General features: G+C 35.9%; 1 protein-coding gene across 1 annotated transcript in view; it reads right to left on the bottom strand.

Moving 5' to 3' along the window:
- Positions 1 to 23481, bottom strand: part of DOK6 (docking protein 6) — a 288055-nt gene that overhangs the window by 153841 nt on the left and 110733 nt on the right. Inside the window, exon 3 of the mRNA XM_009333496.1 lies at positions 10987 to 11094. Within this exon, the coding sequence (XP_009331771.1) occupies positions 10987 to 11094 (108 nt within the window). The remainder of the gene's footprint in view (positions 1 to 10986; positions 11095 to 23481) is intronic.

Here is a 23481-nt window from a genome sequence, read left to right as displayed (position 1 = left end):
TGCAGTAATTAATTTGAAAAATAAGAAAAGGAAAGATTCTGAACAGGAATGTAACTCTTCCTTTAGGACTTTTTTTTAAAGACATAGTTTTAATTTTTTGACAAACTTTTTGAAATGTTTTGACTTTATTTGCTTCTAAAATTAATGAAAATTTGTTAGCTGATAATTTGAAAATTCTTTTAGCTTAATTGTCATTGGGGATAAATTAATTTTGAACATCTATTATGACAATTACATACAGCTACGTTTTCAACTCTAATGCATTTTTAATAACCTTCATCAGCCAGTGATTTGAATTTCAAATTTCCTTCTATGAAGAAGTAAAAATTAGACAGCTTTGTGCCAATTTTCATAATAAATTGCTCTTTATTTATGTTACAAAGCCTCCCTTACTATAAGCAAATCAAAACATTAAATGAAACTTATTACTCGTAAGACTTACTATATTTCATCTCCCTTTATTAAGAGAAAGTAAATTACAGTGACAAACCTGTCTGCCCTCCCTGGTACACTAGAATAAGATGTTTGTACCTGTCTGCTTCCTTTTATAGCTATTGCACAAGGGACCACGCCTCTTCCCATTTCCACGTCAAAATGGTAAACGTTCCTCCAACAACACAGACACAATTCAGAGTAGTTTCAAGGGAAAATGTCATTAAGAAAAAAAAAAAAATGCTCACATAACATTTCTTTATTAGTGTTATAAACAGCAGACTAGATAATTAGGTCTTTAACTTTCACCATGAACTTTTATTATTTATGTAGTATACTTACTTTCTACACTTGAATAGTGAGAATAGACACATGCAATATTGGAAAAAATAAAAAATGCAGAGTCAGGTGCTGAAGGCTAGGAAAGGAAGACTTAAATATTACTTTGACTACTAGTTCTATAGGTCTAGTCCACCATTTTCCTGTTGTTTGCGTGGCAGTGGGCCCCACTGGGTAAACACAAATAAATACCTTTGTGTTTATTGGCACCCTTTCTATATATATTATGATACACGTTGTCTTAATTATATGATCATATTTGATTTTTCATAATTATTTTGCACCTCAGTCAGATTAAATGATAAATACCATTCTGTTAAATAGAGGCTTTATAAATTATGCTTGATTCTCATAACTTCATATTGTTTTTCTGACTTAATAGTATACTGGTTACACCCTGGTTTCTCTCAGTGTTCTTCCATAATGGTCATCACACAAGTGTATTTCACACAGATGGTTTCACAAATATTAATTTCCTCTCACACCTTCCTCACTTCTGAGAGTTGTGGATTATATTGACAAAGAAGGAACAAAGAAACTGTATGGTGAAAACAAATGAAAGTCAAAAATATGTCCTTTAAGCTTTTGATCTGAATTTGAGATATCCAGGATTCAGCTTTTCAACAACACTTGCATTAAAAAAGGGAGCTTAGTTAGTGCGAATCTCCACAGCAGAAGGCAGCTGTTTTATATCCTAGCTCAACTGTTTCTTCTTGATCTCCCCCCAAGGACCGGTGGAGAACTCCTTTAGAGACCTTATTTCCAGTCTCTCTTCTCAGAAGTACCTATCCCCCAGCTTCATCTGGGTACCTGGTACTGAAACCCTCACTCCCAAACACAAGGTCTTCTTATTTCAGAACCTGCCACTCTTGGAAAATGTCTGAGAAATGTACACCTCCCAACTGCTGAAACATGAACTAGGTAGTGTTTTTAGAGAGCAATTTGCTTTGGTGCAAAAATCTGCACAATCCCTCTTGCTTTCTGGTAATGTGCATCCGTCCTGCTGCACCGATACTCTTTGCCCCAGATATAATTGGGCTGAAGAGACAAACTATGTCCATACTCTTTGCTTCCTTGTCCACCTCCCTCTCATTGTCAGATTTTTATTTCTGTACCAGTCTCATTGTTTTTGTGCAGTCAATTAAAATAGATTTCAGTTTACCTTAATAATATGCACTTTCTTCACCATCTTCCCATCCCATTCTTCCCTTTAGCATTTCTCATATCAATTTCTTGAACAGGCAGCTTTTCATTTCCCAGAAGCTCTTGGTGTTTCTCACAGATATCTAATTGATAAGGTGTTTTCATAGAATGCCAGAGTATTTATTCCTTTATTTTCCTCCCACGCTCTAACATTTGGTCTATTTCTTCTCTAAGTTTTAATTTAACAATTTCCCTTTCCATGTTACGTAGGTGCCAGAGGATATACATACAGAGAATGGCTCCATGATCTCATCTCAAACATCTGACCCCATACTAGTCTTCAGAAATGACAAGTAGCTATTGGAGTGAATGTCAGGCTTTAGCCCTGAAAGAACTGGAGGGAACATATTTCATTACTCAAGAGAGAAAATTATCTGAATTTCCATCATGTACAAAGCTTTACAGATGACACGAGACATTTTAGCTGTCAAAGTCAGAAGCATTTCTAACAAATGTGCACAAAATACAGGTTTGCAAAGGCTTTAAACTTTGCCCAAACATGGGTAGAGTTTCATGGCAAAACCAGAATATACATAACTGACACACAGACCATCGTGTTCTCTACTGTAAAGCAACAACACTGGAGTAGTTCAAAGAAAAGCTTTCTTGAGATTGTTTTAAGAGACACTAGGAAGATTAAGTATATTTTTTCCATCACTAGAAATAACTGAAATATACTCAGGAGAGGGCAGGACCAGTTTGACACAATACATGCAGCACAGGGATATATCAAGAGCTTGTAGCGACTTTAATAACACATACTTCGTAGTTCACAGAAAAGTCTAGGTTGGAAGGGACCCTGGAGATCATCTCATCCCACCTTGAAAGCCCTGCCAAGCTAGATCTTCAAGATTTCCAGTGAAGAAATACTGACCTCTCTGGTCAGCCTGCTTTGATGTTTAGTTGTTCCCAAGGCTAATTTTTTTTTCTCCTTATATGTAACTGATTTCCCCTGAAGCAACCTCTGCCTGTTGCCTCTTGTCCTTTCCCTGCACATTCTTGAGAAGAGAGCACCTCTGTTTCTTACCTTAGCCACCTCACCAAAACTGGAAGGCTGTGATTAGATCCCCCCCAGGCCTTCTCTTTTCACTAGAGCAAACCCAGCTCCTTCAACCTTTCCTTATACATCACATTCTCCAACCTTCAATTTCCTCACTGGCCCTCTGCTGGACCCTCTCAGTTTTTTCAGTGTCTCTGTTGAAGAGAGCAGCAAGGGGACCAGAACCAGACACAATATTCCAGGTCTGGCTTAACAAGCACTCAGCAGGGAGGAGCATTCCTAGATGAGAGTCCTCAGTCTGCTGCTCATACTCCTGCTGAGGCAGTTCAGAACATGGTTTGCCTTCATTGCTGCCAGGGCACACGGCTGGCTCAGGCTCAGCTCACTGCCCAACAGGACCCTCAGGGACTTTTCAGCAGAGCTGCCCTCCAGCCACTCAGTCCCCAGCCTCTTTTTCTGCTTTGGTTATTAGGTCTCAGGTGCAGGACTTCATGTTTAGCTTTGTAGAGGTCATGGAGCCTCCATCCTTGAAGATATTCAAAACCCAACTGGACATAGCCATGAGCAACGTGATCTGACTGATGCTGCTTTGAGCAGAAGACTGAACTAGATGGACGCCAGAGGTCCCTTTCAACCTGAATTTTTCTATGGGTCAATGACATTTTGGAAGTTTTACATTATAAAAATCATTTTCCCTCCCCCCCCCCCCCCCGCTGAAATGTTTAAATGTTCCTCCCCTATCCAATAATATTTTTTTACAGTAAAAAGTTCTGTCTTCCAGCTTGTTTTAACACTTAATGTCACGGGAATACAGGCTCCTATTTAAACAGCTGGTTTTTAAGAGCAGAGTGTCCCTTTTGCTGCAAAACTGTGCACACACTCAAGTACTACTATGAATTTACTGTAACAAGTGTACATGGATCTTCATATAAGAACCACCACTAACATGTCTGGGAGTTGCTTTGTGTTACCAGTAGAGACTAAGAGATTGTCTTTACTTTTCCCATCATTTTTTCCTTCCCTGATACTTAGATTCAGCTACTGATGCCACTGCTGAGGAATTCAAAGCCACCCATTGACATCACTTCTTTATTTACCCTGTGAATTGACACTCCTAATTAATAGTCTGTGCCTTCAAGGTTTAGAAGGATAAGTAGAGTCCTACACAGGAAGAGACCCATAGGGTCATTTAAGCATTAAGCATTTAGGTCCATGCTTGTAGGAGCTCAAAATTCTGTCAGCATGTTCAACTTGTAGATTTCTTCACCACATTGTTAAGGAAAGAAGATGTTATTGCCTTAATACAATTTTTGTCGAAAGAGATTTTGTTTTATTAGTTTGCATGCTGCCCTTTGATGTGCTCAGACTCTATTAACAGCTTTATTACCAGCACAGCTCCAATTATTCCTGCAATATGGTTTTTGGTGCATAGAATACTTGCTTTGAACAATTACATTGTTCAGATACTTCTATATTTTAAGAGGGATCAGATAATTACTGCAAATCTTGCAGAACTGAGTAAATTTACTGATATTCATCTAAATAGGGTTCATTTTAATGTCATCAGCCAAGTAATAGCTGCCCATGAAAGCAATGTCCTTTGTAACCTTCCCATACCAACCAGATGATTTTGCTAGAATACAAGATATTACTTGAAAGTGCTGTAAACAAATATTTGAAGATAATTGCATATCAAAATAGCGAAAAATAAAGATATAGTTTTCAGGAAAATTTAGTTATATCTGCTTTGGAAGACTTGGCAAAATAAGGATGTGAAAACCACACAAAGTACATTTGGGCACCTCTTTCAACCTCAAAGAGCAAAGACTTACAAAAAATAGCTGTTAAATTCTCAATTCTTTGCAGATAAAAATTTTCAAAATATTATTCAAAAACTAACATAGTCATACATGCACAAACACATTCACTGTGCTCCTAAGAAAATACTGCATTGAAATCACTATTTTGAAATTTTCTGAAAGAAGTTCTGGGCAATAAAATATGACCACACTTTTAAAGAACAAGGACAAGGGGAGAAGAGGGAAAGGATAAAATAGTCTAAATTTGGGATTGTCCTCAAAGTAAAAATCCAATATCTGTGAATGTGACCAGATCTTCTTAAGGTATTCATATTTAGCTTTGTTGAATATGAATTTTTGAATGAATTTAACCAGATGAGAAAATAAAGACTTATTGAGGAAATTTAGATCAACTAACAAACAGTGGAAGCAGAATGGTCAACATAGCAAAACTAGAGAGGTTTGAATTTGAGATTTTGAAAAACAGAAAGCATAAAAATTCTAGGGGGGGGGAAGCAAGGAAAGGGAATTCAAATAACATTCAAATTTGGATGCAAATCAAGTGTTATAATATATCTTATCACAAAAAGCGCAATAATTCAATCCTAACAATTACATTTTGATAGATATTTATCCAACTTCCTTTTGAGAATGCCTTTGCATCTGAGACGCAATGCAATATCTTGAGTAATGATAGTAGCAACCCAAATTATATAGGTCCATAAGGAGACTTGCATAACTTTCAATTTGTAGTGAACATGAGCAACACAAGAGGCTGAAATACTCCACAATAAAGCAAGACTCTTGGACTAAACTAGAATGAACAGTAGGCTAGTTCACATTTCTTTAGCAATAAGAATCTTTATTTAGGGAACCTGGCAGTAGCCAGAGAACACAGAGGGGAAAAAAACTAACCCAAAGGTAACTGAGTAAGTGGAAACAATCAAAGAGAAGTTCTTATGAGGAACTATTATCTTATGATAATGCTACCATATGTAAATATTTTTATTTTTCATTTTAGAGTTGTAATTAAATTTGAGAATAGTATGGGCTAGCACATAGATGACTGTGGCAAAATTTAGTGTTTTTCAAAGTTATCAGGAATTCACTTATCCTGAAATATTTTGAAGTGAGTAACCACCTCATGGTTTAAGGCCATCTCAATTAGAGACTAGCAACTTTGCTGTAGAAGAATAGATATCTTATTTTTCCTGCATACTGAGTTTTTAAACAGAAAAAGAACCTGTTCCCTCCTTCCTTTTACAAAACAGGGCTATGAACACACCGCAGAAACTCTAGGTGTGTACTTGTGCATACATGTGCACAGGAGATCTTATTGCCAAGAACTGTCCAAGAAACCGCTGCAGCTGATATAAGAACTTGCCATAAATCACTGGGATTGCATTAAATAAATCACCATTTCCTGAAACTAGTATTTAGCATTCCACAAGTTTATTCAGGATAATCAAGCAGTGAAAGAAAAACTGTAATGTAGCTCCCCTTGTGTGGACCTGGCCACAAATTTAATTTAGTAGATTACAGTTAGAAGGCTACTGTTATTCTTTTTCTTGATTATTATTTATTTTTGTGGACACATATTATATAACGTGTGCTTAAGACCATCTGTTCCATATATATTTTTGACTATGAGAAGTCATTGCTAAAATGTTGTGCAATTCATTTTATTTTGCCTTTGCAGATTTATATAAAGCACATCATAATCAAACATGATAACAGAAAAAAACAAATAACAAAAATAATCTAAAAATCTTATCCTACTTTAATCTTGCTAACTTAAACCTCAAAACCCTAGAGATAGTTGTTGTTGACACAATCTTAACAGAACAATCTCTCATATTGGAGGAATTACATCAGTAAGTCTTGAACTCTACGCCAGACATCACCTGTTTACTCATTTGAAGGGTAAGCATGCCAGCATTGACAGATTCAAGCATCTCTTGCTCCAAGACTGATATATCTTGTCAGGGACAGACCCAACTCACGCCACCTTCACTTCACGTGAAGGTTATTTACCTTATTAGTGAACGAGAAACATGCATTAATGGAACTGGAGATTTTACAAGGAATGGAAGAATCCACATCTGTTGGTTCCCATTGTGGACTTCATGGACTACCATTAGTAATTCAGCTATGTCATCCTTAAGTTCCCTTTGGGCTCCTGAGTGAGTATGTTCTCCATACTTTGCTAGTGAACATTCTGTGTAGCTGGGGTTAAAGTATCTACGATCAAGTTTATGATACAGAGACATCTCTGCAGAATCCTCCCTTGCATACCCACACCAGAGCATGCCAGTTTCCTCTACAGTAAACCCCAATGGAAATGTGCTCATTTATACTATCTTTCTTGCACATTTCCTTTATACTCTGATTGTCATTTGGATGCACAGGGTCTTTGGCAAGCCTTTTGTTCCTGATGGGTCAGAATCTGTATGTATAACCAGGTTTAACTAACCAGGTTAGTTGCTCTTCAAGCTCTACTTTGCTCTTTCTAATTCTGCTTTAACAATTAATTGGCCAGTTGTGTAATGCTTTCTAGTTTATTCGGATACACTTCAGGTTTTGAAGTTTGATCTCTCATTTCTAGTAACCTTCATGTTGCTACTTAGCCATGTTGACTGCCTGCAATGCTCCTGCAAGCCCCTCCTAATGGGTAACAGGCTCTGGTACTGTCTGATCACTATGCTTCCAAAGTCTGAAAGAATTTCGCTTTTTACATACCTTTTATCTTCTTTTACAAAAATGAAAAAGCTTGTTATTTATTCCCTCTTTTAAGTTGGTAAAGCTGGGGTGTCTGTTTTTGGTCTTTTCTGATAGTGTAGGAAGAGCTCCCAGGAACATACCCATCCCTGGGATCGGTGCAGAGCTGTTGCCACTTTATGCCCTCTTTGGAGTAATGGGAGTAAACACAGCTGTTCCGCACAACCTCTACAATGAATGTTCAAGGGAAAACAGTACAGCTAAGCTATAACTTACCTGAGCAAGAGTGTAATGATCTAAATTTACAGTAATGAGAAGTTTTAATTTGATACCAGAAACTGGAATGAACAGATGAGGTCATGTTTCAACTAATGGATGTAATATTCACTGTTACTGTCAGGAGGCACTTGTCTATAAGGACTAATGCCATTACTGTGATCTATAATAAGAAAATCACTAGGAAAAAACACCAAAGCAATGCACAACAACATTAGAGAATTTACAGAATAACAAATAAACCCACATATTGTCTGGATAATGGGGAGGAGGGGGAGTCCATTTTCTAAAGAGGCCAGCTTATTTGCACATTAATAAACATTTATTTAGGATATGTAAACCAGAAAATCTCCATTTTTAATTCTCTTAGCTTTGTACTACCAGTCCTGTTTTTTTTCTTTTTTTTTAGCCCAGTGCTCCTTCTATAATTCATATTGCCCAATACACAGGTTTATCACATAAATATAGGAGATATATGGCCATCTAGGTAAAGTGCTTTAAACAGGAATTTGATTTAAGCTACATTTCAAGCTCAAACATCCATGGAAAAATGGAGATGCTTAAAATCTTGATGAGTTACTTATTTTGGGGTACTGTTTGTGATCCTGGATACTGATTTGATTGCAGATAAATCAAAGATATTATTTTTTGTTATGTTTCCACTTGAGAGGTAAAATTTTCTCCTGTAACTCTTCATGAGAAAGCTAGAAAACCTGCACAGTACAATGTAGTAAGACTATGTGCTACTCCTAGACCTTCTCCCAGGGTAACCTAGGCTGACCTGAAGGTCTGAAGGACATGAGTTCCTAGAGAATCCCAGTATGTTCTGAGTCCCCCTCTACACCACCCCTTTTCTTCTACTAGTTATAAAGAGATTGTACAGGATCTCAGGGTTGATGTACACATTCTTATGTGAATATTAGCGTGTGATCAGAGCCTTTCACCCATTCAAGTATGTTGGCCTTTCATAAGGAGTCAGGCTTGCAACATATATTTTAGTCTTCCTTAAAAAACACCAGATCTCTCATTTCTTCAATATTTAATCAATTTTTTCATTGATTCTTAGAATTCAGAGTTACCCTTCAACTTTGCACACCAGATGCCCTCCTTATATTTTGTGAGTGAATACAGAAACAGAATTTCAAAACAGGACTAACAGTTTGTACTGGATAGCAATAAACATGCATTTTGAACTACTTCAAAATATAACAAAGCAATAAGCAGCTCTAGAAAAGAAAGAAAGAGAATCAGGATATTTTGATCCCATATCAGCAATCAAATAACTATATCTGCTCCCATAACAACCTTCACTGTTCCCTCAATAGTCACTCTCGATGACTATTCACAATTCATGCACTTCTACTTCACCACTATTTCATTTATCAGAATGGAGGCAATTGAGGAGAATAATCATCATGAAATAATAAAATAGCCTTAAAAAAACCCAAAAAATCAAACCTGAGAATAAGATTCAGGGTTTCTATTTTCTGATAATACAACTTTAGAAATTATTTCATGACTTTATTTCAAAAATGGGTATCATCCAAGTGAATGGATACAATTCTTTTTTCTCTACAGCCAGAAACCCAGTATCCTTTTAAATAGGAAAGAGAATTAATTTCTTTCTCTTCCCCCACCCCTGCCCCCAAGGAGTGGAATAAGAGGGGAAAAAAGAGATGGAAAAGAACTATAACACCCTTTCCATTTGCTTATGTTACATGCAAAGGGTCACGCTTCCATCAATACTACAACATGCAGTTGCAACTTATCTATGTTACTTTTTTAGCTTCTCAAATGATTCTTACATTTCACATGATTTTTCTACAAAGATGACAGTTGACAAGAAACACATAAAGTCTTTCTGAATCCTTTTACACGCAAAGTATGCTATAGGCAACAACATGCTCAAACAACAATTTAACAACCCCCCCAAAAAAAGTTCCCCCCAAAACCCCACAATTTCATCCTTCTGCCCTGTTGCTAATCAATACAAACTTCATAGATAAGGGATCTCCGCGGGATTTCAGCCATCACTACAGCTATCCGCCCAAACCATCCAATTAATCCTTTTAAAGACCCATCATTAAGTTGCACCTTGAAAGTAAACATTTTTTGAAATTTATGTTGAAGAGAAGAATCACTTTTGCTCCATGTGGACCTCCTACACATGGGAGCAAACATTGTCATTCTGGTACATCAGTGAAAGTGCCAATAGTCTAGTCCACGTCAGTCCTAAACCTGGACACCAATATAAGATCAGAAGTTGGATTTTTGGCAATGTGAAATTACTGGGGCTGTTTTTCTTAGAAAATATTCACAGGATAATTGCATGCTATTTATTATATATACATTTTTAATTTGAAGAGACTAAGAGGTTACTGGAACTTAAAGGCTAATTTGTATTTTTATGATAAAAAGCATTAGACCTGCCTTCAAGAGATCTAGACTTACATCCATATTCTTTCACTGCTTGCCATGTGACCTTGCCTAAGTCATCTTTGTGTTTCAACTTGCCAGTTTTAAGATAATATCTAACGTTCATATGACATAAAGCTAAAGGTGACTGGATAGAAGACAATAGTACAAGCACAGAGCCCTGCCTTATTTTAGGATTACCTAACCTGAAATCTACTACATGTCGTGGGGAGCTGATAACAGTAACTTACAAGACAGAAAGAAAAACCCATGCTCGAATATCTTGTTTTCTATCACAGAAGTGATAGTGACAGAGAAAGCAGGGAAAATCTCATTCAGTGAATGCTGAATTTTCACCCTTAAAAATCCTTGCTGTTGATGGGACTTGTAAATTTTGAAGAGTTCTGGGAAAAACATTACATATTCAACCAGTGTCACCATTACAACCGAGGCATTTAGCATTTTCAGAATTTGTTCAATACTTAGTTAATAACCAAGGTTAAACATTTGATTAAGCAGCCAATTTTACACATTTCCAAAATACTAATGTTTAAAGAAAAAATCCATCCATCTTTCACTACATATATTGGGGTTTTTGTGCTCATTTGGAAAAAAAAACAGTGTGATATCTCACCTTCATCACTGAGATTTACAGACATTTTACTGTGCTTTTAGTGTCAGGATTAGGTTTTCAACTCGATTCTCACTGTATTGTTTGCAAACTAGACATATCAAGAACACACTCTTCCCAAGGCAGAGTGGTAAACAGGCAACGCTTCAGTTCATGAGGAAGGCTTGACTTACCTTGTGAAAGTTCCTGAAATATGCTGCCTTCTCATCTGGAAATTTTTCTAGCCTCCTGGGTCCTTTACTGGAAGCCTTCTTGAAAACCAACCAACAACGCCTGAAAATCTGCAAACAAAATCAATGGATTATATCAGCTTTTCTTTAAAGGTGTTCAGTATCACAAATGCATTCAGCTACATAATTGACATAGGAAGAAATTTTCAAATGACAATATTTTATTTTAAAAGTCTGGAAAATTCTGAGAATTATTTCTACACAAGTAATCCCAGTTCCTCAATTTATACATATTGATTGCCAGTACTTTGTAGACTTTTTTGCTTCCATTTCTTTCACGCATGCCAGATTTGACAATTCCTGAGATGCAAGTAAATCCATGAACTTTGAATATGAAAAGAATTATAAGGCTGTCATCAGAGAAAGTACTTTCAGAAATCACTCCATGCATTTCTAGCTTTCACATTTATACTCTATTTCTATGAGAGTATTGATACCATTGAGAAACTATTGCAGCTTTTAATACAATACAGTAATCAGCAGAGCTTGTATGCACAGAAAAGAAAGTTGAAATAAGCACCAATGTGCTTATTGCTGGACAGCAACATCTAGTTCTCTCACTTAGTTCAATAACAAACTTTCTAAGGAAAAACTATGCAGATTATTAAAGTCTGGGAACATGTAGTGAAAAATAAAATCCTTCAGAAAACACAAAACAAAACAATATTATCCTTTCATTTTAATGAGAACCACACTAGATTTTGCTTAAAATTCATTTTTAAGCAACAAGGGTACTTTATTAGATTATTTACCAAGTGTTCTGATGGTATTACCATAACCAGAAGTTTAAAATCAGGACTGAATTATCAAATAAGAAAGAATACACTTGTAGTTCAAAAAAAAGTTGATTAAGGATAATCCTCTAGACTATATTATGCAAGTAAGGGATTAGATATTAATATAGTTTTATAATCTATAAAATATTTTACTTCATTCTCCTCTTCAGTACTTGCACAGCTCTATAAACAACACCATACGGAATTTTATGTTATTATTTCAAGGCTACATTGAAAAACAAACAAAAAAAAACCCCAATACTAGTTAATGGTTCCACTGGCCACATGTGGAGAAGAGCCTTATTTCTTCAGAAACTCTACAAAATTTAATGACACAAGAAGTACACCAGTATTTAATTTGGATCAGCTCAAACATATCTCCCATTAAAAAAAAATAAGAAGGAAATATGAACAGGGAGAGCTAAAATGAGGAGTTTTCCCCTCAGTGTGATGCTGTCTAAACTGATTATAAGCAGTCAATATAATGTCATTAAAATAATTAAGCTTAATTAGCCACATTCTGATATAATAATACTGACACTATCCTGTTGTCATTACCTCAGATGAATGTTATCAGTCAAAATAAATGTTTTCTTTTAAAAACCTACCATTGGATTACAGTATCAATATGTTTAATTATGAAGACTTTTGGAAGAAAACAGCATTTAATGAAATCCTCTGAAACTATACTTCTTACAAAGCATACAAGTTTTAAGGTTTTTTTCTACTAAGGTTGTAAAGTGGCAACTGTACAACTGTACTTCCTATCTCAGAAATTACTTCACCTAACCCGGGGGAAGGCAAAGACAATATCATATTTCCTGAAAAAAATGACATTACACTGTGGGACATCATAAACCATCTTTATTAGATAGTACTTTCTTCAAATAACATCTTGGCAGTGTTGCAACTTATTTTACTGAAGCTATAGCACTGCTCCCACAGTTCTCTCTTGATTAACCCATATTAACTCTTCACAACGTTATGGTGTGAAAAGTTCCATTGTTGCAGGTAACACATAGGTAGAGGATATTCATGCTATTTTGACCTTACTAAAAGCAATAGCTTCAACTGGGGGGCATATTTATTCATTTAATAAAAGTGTCACTTTTAATAATACTCCTGGTTATTCTGGGATCTGGGTTGGTTTTTTTTTTAGTCTATGTGTATTTTCAGTTCATCTTTCTCCCTCTGCGGAAAGTCTTTCCTAAGAACTTCTTTATCAAGGTAAAATCATTTCAGATCTTTTATTGATTTCCTTATTTCCATTATCTGCCCTTAATGGTTTACAGTCCTCACAGTCTTCTCTTTAGAAAAAAAGATCAACCTACAGTCCCCATCATCAGTGGTGGTGGGTTTTAGCACAGCCACAGAACCTACGTTTTACTGATGACCTGAATTTTGGACAGCTGGTGACAAGGTAACAGAAGTTTTGTGTCAATTGACAGAGTAAGTTTTTTCAGTTTTTCTTTTTTGTTTGTTTTTTAATACAGCACAGTCATTTTTTGTTACAACGCAAAGTATCAGATCCAGTACATCAGAAGTATCTCTAATAAATGGAAAACTAGACATGCGAAGTCAAGGAGTCAGATTTCTCCCCGTGAGGATGAAAACATTTTCCAGATAAAAGGTCATCTAATGCATACTCCAGAGCAATTCCTTCAGTGACAAATGAGCAAGGTCTCCTGAATGACAACTTCAGTCTTTTTTTACTGGGTATCAATCTGGGACAGTGTGGAAGCAGGTTTGAGGGTTTGCGACAAAATTCAAGAGGGAGGCTTTGACCCACTTATTAGTTGGGGCCTCAAAGCACCCATTGAAGAGGGCTAGATTCTAGTTGTCTTTAAAGATGCTCCTCTTTAGGCCTTTTCCCAAAGATCTGCATTGGGGTGAATTCAAAGGCTTCAGCATTTAGACTGCAGGAAAGAACAGCCATTGCTTTGAAAGGAGAACACTGAATAGTAAGAGGAGGAAACCACAAGTTTTACCTTTAGACTGTTACTGCTTCAATTTATTCACATCTGTTTTTCCAGACCTTTAGGAGAGGAGAGATCTGAAAAATGCAATGGCTCAATGAGGACTCCTGATTTGGTCCATATATACACCAAGGTACCTCTTTACATTTGGATTTTATTTTTTTAACCTACAATCACTTTTAAAGCTGGTATAAACAATATACAAAGCTGGTATATACAATTCCACTGCATTTCAGCAGCATTTTATCTGATTACACCAACAGACAGTTTGTATCTCAGTGTTTGAAAAAGCATTAGCATATAAATTTACCTATAAATATGAATAAATAGGTGCAGATGTGAGCATACAGCAAACAAACATTTGCCTTTCATAAGGCACCTCATTGTTGTAAAGAAGCCTACTCAATTATTCATGAACTGTGAGATACGCTTTTATCCCTGGCCTAGTTTAGGATGCCATTGGCTGTAATCAAAACTTCTGAAGGACTTCTAAAGTCCTCAGATAATTGGGATAGCCACTGTGAAAGAAATCAGCATCAGCCCTTTAACAACAGAGAGCAAGAGAACCACTTGCAGTGTTGTCTCCACAATATTTAGCATTTCCTGTGAGATTTAAACGTCTGTTTCTCACGCAAGCATAGTTGAAGAAATGCCAAATGTTTGATCGTTTAATCAGTTTTACAACATTTTTGGATGAGCACTCACGGCTCAACGAATATGATTTAAAAATTTTGTATCGAGGGCGAACACCACAAAGTTTAATCCTATGCCATTGCTTTTTTCTGGAGAAATTCAGAAAGATAGCCTTAAATACATGCCATGTTTAGGTTTCCTTTTATTAAAGTATGAATTAGAAGGACCAAAACTTGTTCAGTACAAACCTGAGAAGGATTCTATTGAAATTACCTGAGTCCATAGCATAGCAGAACCTCTTTAAACAACACCCTTCCTCTCTCAGTTCTACAAGATGGGCAAAGCAGAAAAAAATATTCCTCTAGATCCCACTACCTGTGCAACTATATGTCAGTAAGTGACAGCAGTAACTCAGCACACTTGTGGTCTGGTGAGAACTGATTCAGCTGCCCCTTGCAATATCATATGGGAATGATTTTCATTACAATGTACAAGCTTGCAGGGGAGAGTAGCCTCTGTTCCTAGAGATGGACCCTGTGTAGCCTCGTCTCATTAGTGAGAGAAAAGGATTCCAGACATGGAACAATATGAACTTATCATCCCCAAATTATTTCTGAAATCTTTCCAGTCAGAAATCTGACTTCTAGTGCTGCTCCATTTCTATTAATCTTTAGAGATCCCTTTTTTATATTTTACTTGAAACACTGCAATAGATTAATTCATGATTAAAATCTCTGCATAATCTTATTTTCTTACTTTTTCTTCTGTTTAATTCACCTCTCAGCTCACCTTTCCAGTATGTTCATATTTTCTAACAACCTTGACTAATACATGCAAAAGTTTGGCTTCTGAACGGATCATTATTCTTATGCTCATATCATACAGTTCTGTTTTATTGTTGCCATGGTTGTTCATAATAAATCCATTAGAAGACATATTACAGGAAATCCATTGGTTAAATTAGTTTTTTAGAAAGAAGAAAAACTTTTTCCTTTTCCTAAAATAATTTAAAATAATTGGTTTACAGTGGGAATCTTATGTATGATTTTCCATTTTCCAGAGATTTCTAAAGCCTTTTCCTAGTCGTTTACAATAGTTGCTTTTGAGATCAACATTTCTTTTTATCCACAGCTGTAGCTAATAAAGCTTTGCCAGTCATCACTAATATTTAGAGAAGGGACTTTTATTGAAAAGTCTCTACAAATTATTCCAGAAATTCCACCTCACACTCAAAGAAAACAGAAACAAAAAATCATCCGTCTTTTACTGTTTTTAATAATGCCAAAAAAGAAAGTTACAACACTATAAACTTTTTTTTCAAACCACTTAAGATGCTCTGAAATCTCCCTGCCCCTATCCAAAAGATAGTACAAATGGCAATCACTTTCTTGGGTATATTGGAAAACCATCTAATTTTCTGCCACTAGACGTAGAAACATTTGTCTCTTGAGAGAAGCAGCAGTGAGTCAGCTCCTAGTTACTAACAGAAACCATCACTGACCAGGACGGGCACTGAAGCATCGCTCATGGGGCTTTTTGCCAGCATAACCTATGAAAAGGTTCTTCCAGGAAGACATCTACAGAATAATTTTCAGTCCTGCATTTACATCTCATTATCTCCAGGAAAGGCTAGTTGATTTCTCCTCCCTGACTTTCCATGTGCAGTGCTCTCCTGTTAGACAAGACAACATCTGCAGTGTATGCATTAAAACCATTAAAACATGAAAATGTTCAAATTTACTTCACTAGTTATCTCCATTAAAAATAGATATTGTTTTTTATGGAGTATGTGAGAGAAATGCAGTATGTTGTGACCTAAAATATCTTGACTTACAAATTTAAAAATGTAACATTCATAGTAAGAAAAATAAAAATATTTGTCACAGTAAAGTAATATTTAACCATTGTGTTGACACCCACTACTTTTTGATTTTTCTGTGCATATTTTGGCAAAGGGAAAAGAGATGAGGGGTGACACCTGAGCACTTCAGTGGAACTACACTTGTCATGCATTCAAGTAAAATTTAAGATAAATTGAAAAGCAGTTATTATCTGTAAAAAAGCCCAAGAGGAAAATGGGAAATTCATGCCTCAGCTAAAGAGCAAGTTACAGGATATAAGCTATTGCTGAGTAAAGTCAATAGAAAGAAAAAAAAAGCCAAACCAAAACACCTCATCTTTGCAATCCACCTACTTGAGTTACCAACACCTTGCATTAAAAAGACAAAAGCAAGTACTGTTGTAACAAGGCATGCCATCCCTCCCGTACTTTGGTTTTTGGGCATCTTTGAAATTAAGATGCCCTAAAACAGTGCTTTTTCCTGTCTTGAACAGCACTGATTTCACTGTCTGTTTTTTTTGAAATACAGTTACCACTGCACTAAGTGGGTGCATTTTGGGTGGCAAATTTGGATCCGTATGAAGAAGCAAGAGAGGTGGAACACTACTGCACAGCACTGAGCTCCCTAATTAGGGAAGAGGGTGCAGAGTAGCAGGGTATCAAGGCCAGCTCCTGCTCCTTTACCACACCACTGGGAACACATATAATTCCCAGCAGCAGAGCAGAGATCTTCCACAGTCATCTACCACTCACTCCCCCCCCAAACAGGAGGAAAGGCAAAAATAACCCCTAACCCTGCTCAGAAGCGTGAGTTTACTTCTTTCAGCAGCTCTGGGGTGTGGGGCCAAGACTTTACTACAAGATACAAAAAGCCTTGGAAGGTTTTCCCTTTTTTTATTGGTTCTAACTCTCCACCTGCTCTTGCCTATTTCAACATATTTTTTTCAAATGTTACCAAAGCATCTACCACAAAGTAATTGCAATAAAAGCAAAGCTGTTTCAACTGTAAAGCCAGGATTAAAAAAAACAACCCACAAATACATCCCCAAAAGATCACTAGTAATGCCTTTAATAAAAAATGCTGTCTGAAGGTGTGTTATGAAGGCTATCCAACAGGGAAACATTCCTCATATATGATAACCTTGCACGTACCCTTGAGCTTCATTTTATCATCCTAATTAGGAAGCAAGGTTAAACCTCTAGTTTATAAACCTTGTATTATGACCTTCTGCAACATTATAGAAGACAATTAGGTCTTAGATAATTTTAGTGTCATAGTTCAAACCCTAAAATTTCTGATAGCATTTTTTTTATTATTATTATTTTCCAGATTGCAAATCTGCTGGCATTTAAAGTTGGGAATAAAAGAAATATAGAAACATCTGCTACAAACTGTTTCATCTCAGATTAGATCAATCCTTGTGGGCTTGATTGCAGTCAGTGAGAATTAGGATGGTTAGAGAGAGATGATTAGGGACAATTCACCCAGTTATAGTATATATATGTCATCTTTCTGCTGCCATAACATACCATTAGAGATTCATATAGATGTTTATAATATACTATAATTTATGGTGTTATAGTCACAGGCTATACATGTAATCCATAAAAAGATTTATTTTATTATTAGCAAGTTCTGTGAAATCAAAGCACATCATAGTAATTTTCCAACTATTCCTATACTAACTAAACTACTGTGTGTAAAGACACTTTAGCTATGGAATCTGAAGTCTTTTTTTTTCTGTGTTTAAAAAAAGAGTGGGGGATACATATCCAGAAAGATTTGCACGTTGTATTCCTGTGGAAAGTGTTATGCAACTTTATCAATCCTTAAACATCCACAGCTTAAAAACTCACCACCGTTACTTTGCTTTGAACAAGGACAGAAGGACAGCCTACACAACTAATGCACTCTGTCTTCATAGCAGTCTGCAGATCAGCAGAATTTATCACTTATATCTAAATTGATGTTATGGTTATTTAAAAAAATCAGTTCCAGTAGCAGTTTTCTGGCTTTCTGCATTTCTGACTCAGTTTTGGCAAGACTAGCTTAAGTGATTCTTTTGGAGGAAAACTAATACTACTTGCTTCATATCTGGCCTCAGAGTAGATGACAAAAAAGCCTCAAAACAAACCACAACAAAAATTTGGTTACAACAGTTTTAGCAGGCATCCAGCAGTAAAATCCCAGGACTTGCAATATTTTTAAAGAAATTATTATGCCCAAGAAACCGCAAGCATTTCACTGAGCTTAAGCTGAATGTGTAGCAGCCACTTATGAACAATTATGTAGCCAGAATTTGTACCCAAGTTTGTATCTCCTCCTATAAGTACTTTTCTACATGTAATCAGAAAAAAATACCAACCGAAAAAGTTATGGTTTCATTATACTTTAATATTAAATTTGAGTAACTTCTCAAACTGAACTGGAGTAACTAGCTTACTTCACTCACCTGAAGGTTTTTTGGTGGAAATACCAATTTTTCCCCACTTTTTACAATGTTTTACTTTAATTAGTTACAAATAAACATAATCCACTTGAATATTACAAACCATAAATATTGGTTTGATATTCTGCAATGGAAAGCAATATTTACAGAAGAAAAGTTATAACTCCTTTCATTAGTTTTTAATCATATAGCTATATATTGAAATAATGGAAATACTGCTGCAGTAAAGCTTCTTAATTTTTGACTCTTCCATAGATGACCTTATTAAGCTGAAATGCAATATCTTTTACACATATTTAGTAGAAAGTCATCACTTTGTTCTTGAAAAAGTTAAAGGCGTTTAGCATACCTACAAGGGAACTTAATGCTGAGAAACAGACAAGTTAGAATTATTGAGATAGATTTCTTATTTACGTCTTTATAAAACAAAATTCAGACCTTTACACACAATCTGAAATAACACACTTAGATTGAAAGATGGTATCTATCTGCTCAAATCCCTAATATTTTATGTTTAGGAAGGCAGGGATTTGTGAAAATAAGTGTTATGACATAAAAACATGCAACAGAATACCTTAAACTGAAGCAGAACTTCTGAACAGAACAGTAATTGTAAACATCTGTTCTATACTACTGAGGGACAAAAACTCAAATTGTTTTTACAGCTCCAATTTAGAGGATTACAAGCTCAGATTCAGCTTGAGAATCCAAAATTATTTTGTAGGTTTACGTCAGCTAGTATTTTACCACATCTATCCATACTTTTCTCTACATTATCACACAGAAACCTGTCTTAGCAGAGGTATCACAGTCCTCAAGATGCTGTTGTTTTGACTGATAAAATCAGTGTGCTTTGCATGGGATTTAATATATCTGAGCACAGCACTAATTCTAAAGCACTTTCCACAAAGAACAAAAATGTGAGCTGAATATAAGTGCCACTGTATATTTATGTAGGTGTATAATTTCTAACAGGAATTGATCCTCAAAGTAGAATAGGAAAGTTAGTCTTTTATTCTTGGACAGATTTTGTCATTTCAGCATATACCTAGAAAATCTTGCAAATCCAGCCACGCTGATATATATGGCTGAAAGCTAACTGTAATCTATAGCGAACTATAATCTATAGGTGCCACTATTAAATGCCTGGTCACAGTCCCAGGCATGCATGCATGCATTAAGTGTATGCAATGTGTTTAAATACAGTAAGACTAAACAATATATAAATGCCAATGTAGAATAAAAGCCCTTCAAACATCCTCTGATACATTTTGCTACAGAACAGAGTACAGAGTCTAAAAATTGCATTTATCCATGACATATCATTCAATAGACCTCTGAAGTAACAGGCTGTATGAATCAATCATGTTGGTTTCCTACAAATGAAATGTATCCTTTTTTTATGAAGCTACATATTCTGCTTTGACTCTCCTTTAAGTATTATGACATGTCTGCCAGATTTTATGGAGGAATTCATTTTATATAGAAAAGAAGATGTTCTACAAAATGAAGCCTGCAGTAGGATTAGCGCAAGACTCTACAAATAGTAATGATCAAGAGGATGTCTAATATCAGTGCTGTTTTTTTGACATTTGATCACCTGCATTACTGTAACCTATAGGTTAAATCTCCTCCTGCCAAAGAATCATCATTTTAAGAGATGTTAGTGTACCTCTAAAGACCTTCATTACATCTTACTTTTAACCTAATTGAAGGGGAGGAAGATGAATTAACAGCTCATGGTAAGTGGAAACAATTAAAAGCTCAGAGTTAGCATTTTTGGAAGAATCCTCTGCAGCAGTAATAAAAGGGATACTACCATTGAGTACTGCAGTGAAATTTTCTTGCAATTATCATAGAGAGAACTACCTGGAATTTTTAAAGTAAAAAACCAAAACAAAAATCAAACCAAACACCCAAAAAACCAACCATCATTTGCTCAGGGTCTTAAGAATTTAAGAGGAAGATATACGCAGACAGAAAGATACATATTTCAAATACTTCATTCATTTGTATTAGTGAATTGTTTTCTGTCACTCTTGTGCTACTTATTTTACAATATTTCCTGAAAAATCTCTGCTTAAAGATGTTACCAATCTGCTATTACAATGCATCAATATTACACTGAATAAACAAGTCATCCAATGCAAGAAAAGGATGAGAAAACAGACACTTTTACACACAACTAAGAGGATTTGGAAGAAAAAGCTATAGCCCTTAGCTCTTGTAACTACCAACACCAGTTCTGTTCAGCTTTTGTTTTCACAGCAAATTTTTAACAGATAAAGACAGCTTTTACTCAAAGAAAACTAGCATGAAAGAGCTTCCCTAAGAACTCAAATGCAGCTGGTGTGTTACATTCCCAGCCAGGATGTTCTGTGGGGAAATGTGCTACCACAGGGGATTAGAACTCATGTTGTTACAACCCCAGGGAAATAATGCAGAGGAAAAGCAGCTGGTCTCTAAACCCAGACTTCATAAGTCCAAAAGACCACCTTGAATTCCCTGCTCTGTACCTGTGATAGGTCTCAAAAAAGTCTGCCTTGGAAGTGTTTTAGAGATTCACTCAAAGTTTATCCAGGTAAATCCACAGATGCCATGCCAGTGCCTTAGTATGCTTTGGCTCAGACCCAAACCAGTAACACTCAAGGCGTCATAGGTCAAACACAAATTTATTTGTTAAGTGAAAGATGGTCATCCTACCAAGTTAATAATATTATCTCAGAGGAAAAAAAAAACTCAAACCCAACTCCTTCCTCCCTTTCACTTCCACTGGTTATCACCAGCTTTCCAGAGCTTGTAGGAGATAAGACTGTCCTTTTACAACCATTTCCCATGGGGAGAAGAAAATTATTAGTCTGCCCAACTGGTGCTATTTATTTTGATATTCTCATCAGCTGCATATAAACAGAAAAAATCTTGATTTTCTATGCTCTGGGGACCACCTGAGGGCAGAGTGGGGAGAAGAAGAGAGAAAAAAAAACCAGCATTTCTGGTGAAATCAAACAGACAACCTGTGATACCTTATCCAGAGTACAAACATCCAACATATTAGCTAACACAAAGTGCAGATAGGTCAACAGTAGAAAATTGTGTCGCTCACTTCCCGCAACTGCTGAGATGGTCTCAGCTACAAGATCTGAAGTTGTAATACGTAGTCTAACACAAAAGCGAAAGGGGGCGGGGGGAGGGGAAATGTTGTGTGCTCATTAGTATTAGCTCTACCAGAAGCAAGATTTGGCTCTGCAGTATTAACTGGTTAATCCTCATATTTTAGTTGTGAAGTCTGAGTGAGGGTTTAAGTGTAAGACTTCAAAAGTAAGAGACTTGTTACAGATATAGCTTTATTATATAGTGATAGCAATGAGTAAACTCACAAAACCACAGCAAGTCAGCTTTCTTGTTAAGCAATATTTCCATGCAAAAAGTCAGTAGAAAACTATAGTTACAAAATAAAATATGCAGATTTTATGGAAAATACCCAGTAGGTTTAATAGAATGATTACTCTATCTTTATTAATAGCTACTCTGAATAAGAACATAATATGAATCATGAACTAAAAAAATTTTGCCAAGTTCTGTATGATAAATACAGAGACTGTCAGAGAATGGACTAACAACTTTATTGTAATTTTTTATATTAGAACAGTGAAATAAGCAAAGTATTATGAGCAATTCTTACCTTCTTCACAGTAAGAGTTTATGTGTATGTTGCCAGTTGACTGGCTCACCACAGGTACTGTCTTACATATCAAGAGTTCACAGAAAGTGTGTCTTCTTGACCCATTTGTTTTATAATGAAGTCATGGGGGAAATTCCCAAATGATTTTCAATACATTAGAATTAAAGTTTCTGATTTGGGGGTGGGGTGGGGAGGAGAGACAGGAAGGAAAAAAGTTTTCAGTGTAGAATTACATAAATGGACATTCATAATCCCAGGCATCCTCACTGAATGATTTAGAGTTTGAGAGGTGTTTTTATTTACATCATCTATACACATTGGACAATACATACTGACAGGACTATGTAAACTTCAGTCTCTGCATGTTAATCAATATATTTTCTGGTCATTCACCAATAGATATATTGATGTATTTCCATCATTAATAGGGCTCTAAATTCACAGTTACATTTCCAGTATCTCAGAAATCAATCCAAGCAACTCTTTTTATGTAGCCAGTATACAGACACATCTAAGTCCAGCACTGCAGAGCAACAATTGCTACATATAGTCCCTTTTTGTTTTAAAGCCTGCACTTAAAATGACCCAGCTTGCATATCAACTGAAATAGAGCTAGGTAAGAGTTGGACACAGATGAATGAAAGGAAATGTGCAAATCACTGAGCTCTGCCTCCTTCAGTTGTAGAAACCCATGTAATAGGTGCCTGCTACTTTTTGATCTCCTTCTGCACCCGTCACACTATTTATATCCAAGGAGATATTTGAAGTCTGACAGTTTTTCTTGTTGTCTTCATGGTACTGCCTCACTAGGATGGAAATAATTTGCTTCCTGAGAAGTAGCAGGGAAAAACAGTACCGGACATTTCACATTCATAATTCTTTTTTCATAGGTGCTCAGTGGCTAATACACAACCATCATGCTTTGGAGAGCTAGCTTTTATCGTGATTTAATTTATAAGCTTTGTTCCAGCAAAAATTTTAATTCTTGCAGCTAACATCTGCATGAACGGATTTTTGCCTTTGACTCCAAATCACTTGTTTTAGTACATTCTTCTATTGGCTTTTGTATTTTTAACTTATT

This window comes from Pygoscelis adeliae, unplaced genomic scaffold (assembly GCF_000699105.1).
Source record: "Pygoscelis adeliae isolate BGI_AS28 unplaced genomic scaffold, ASM69910v1 Scaffold140, whole genome shotgun sequence".
Taxonomy (NCBI): domain Eukaryota; kingdom Metazoa; phylum Chordata; class Aves; order Sphenisciformes; family Spheniscidae; genus Pygoscelis; species Pygoscelis adeliae.
The sequence above is the reverse complement of the archived record's forward strand: the minus strand, read 5'-3'. Positions and strand labels throughout refer to the sequence as shown.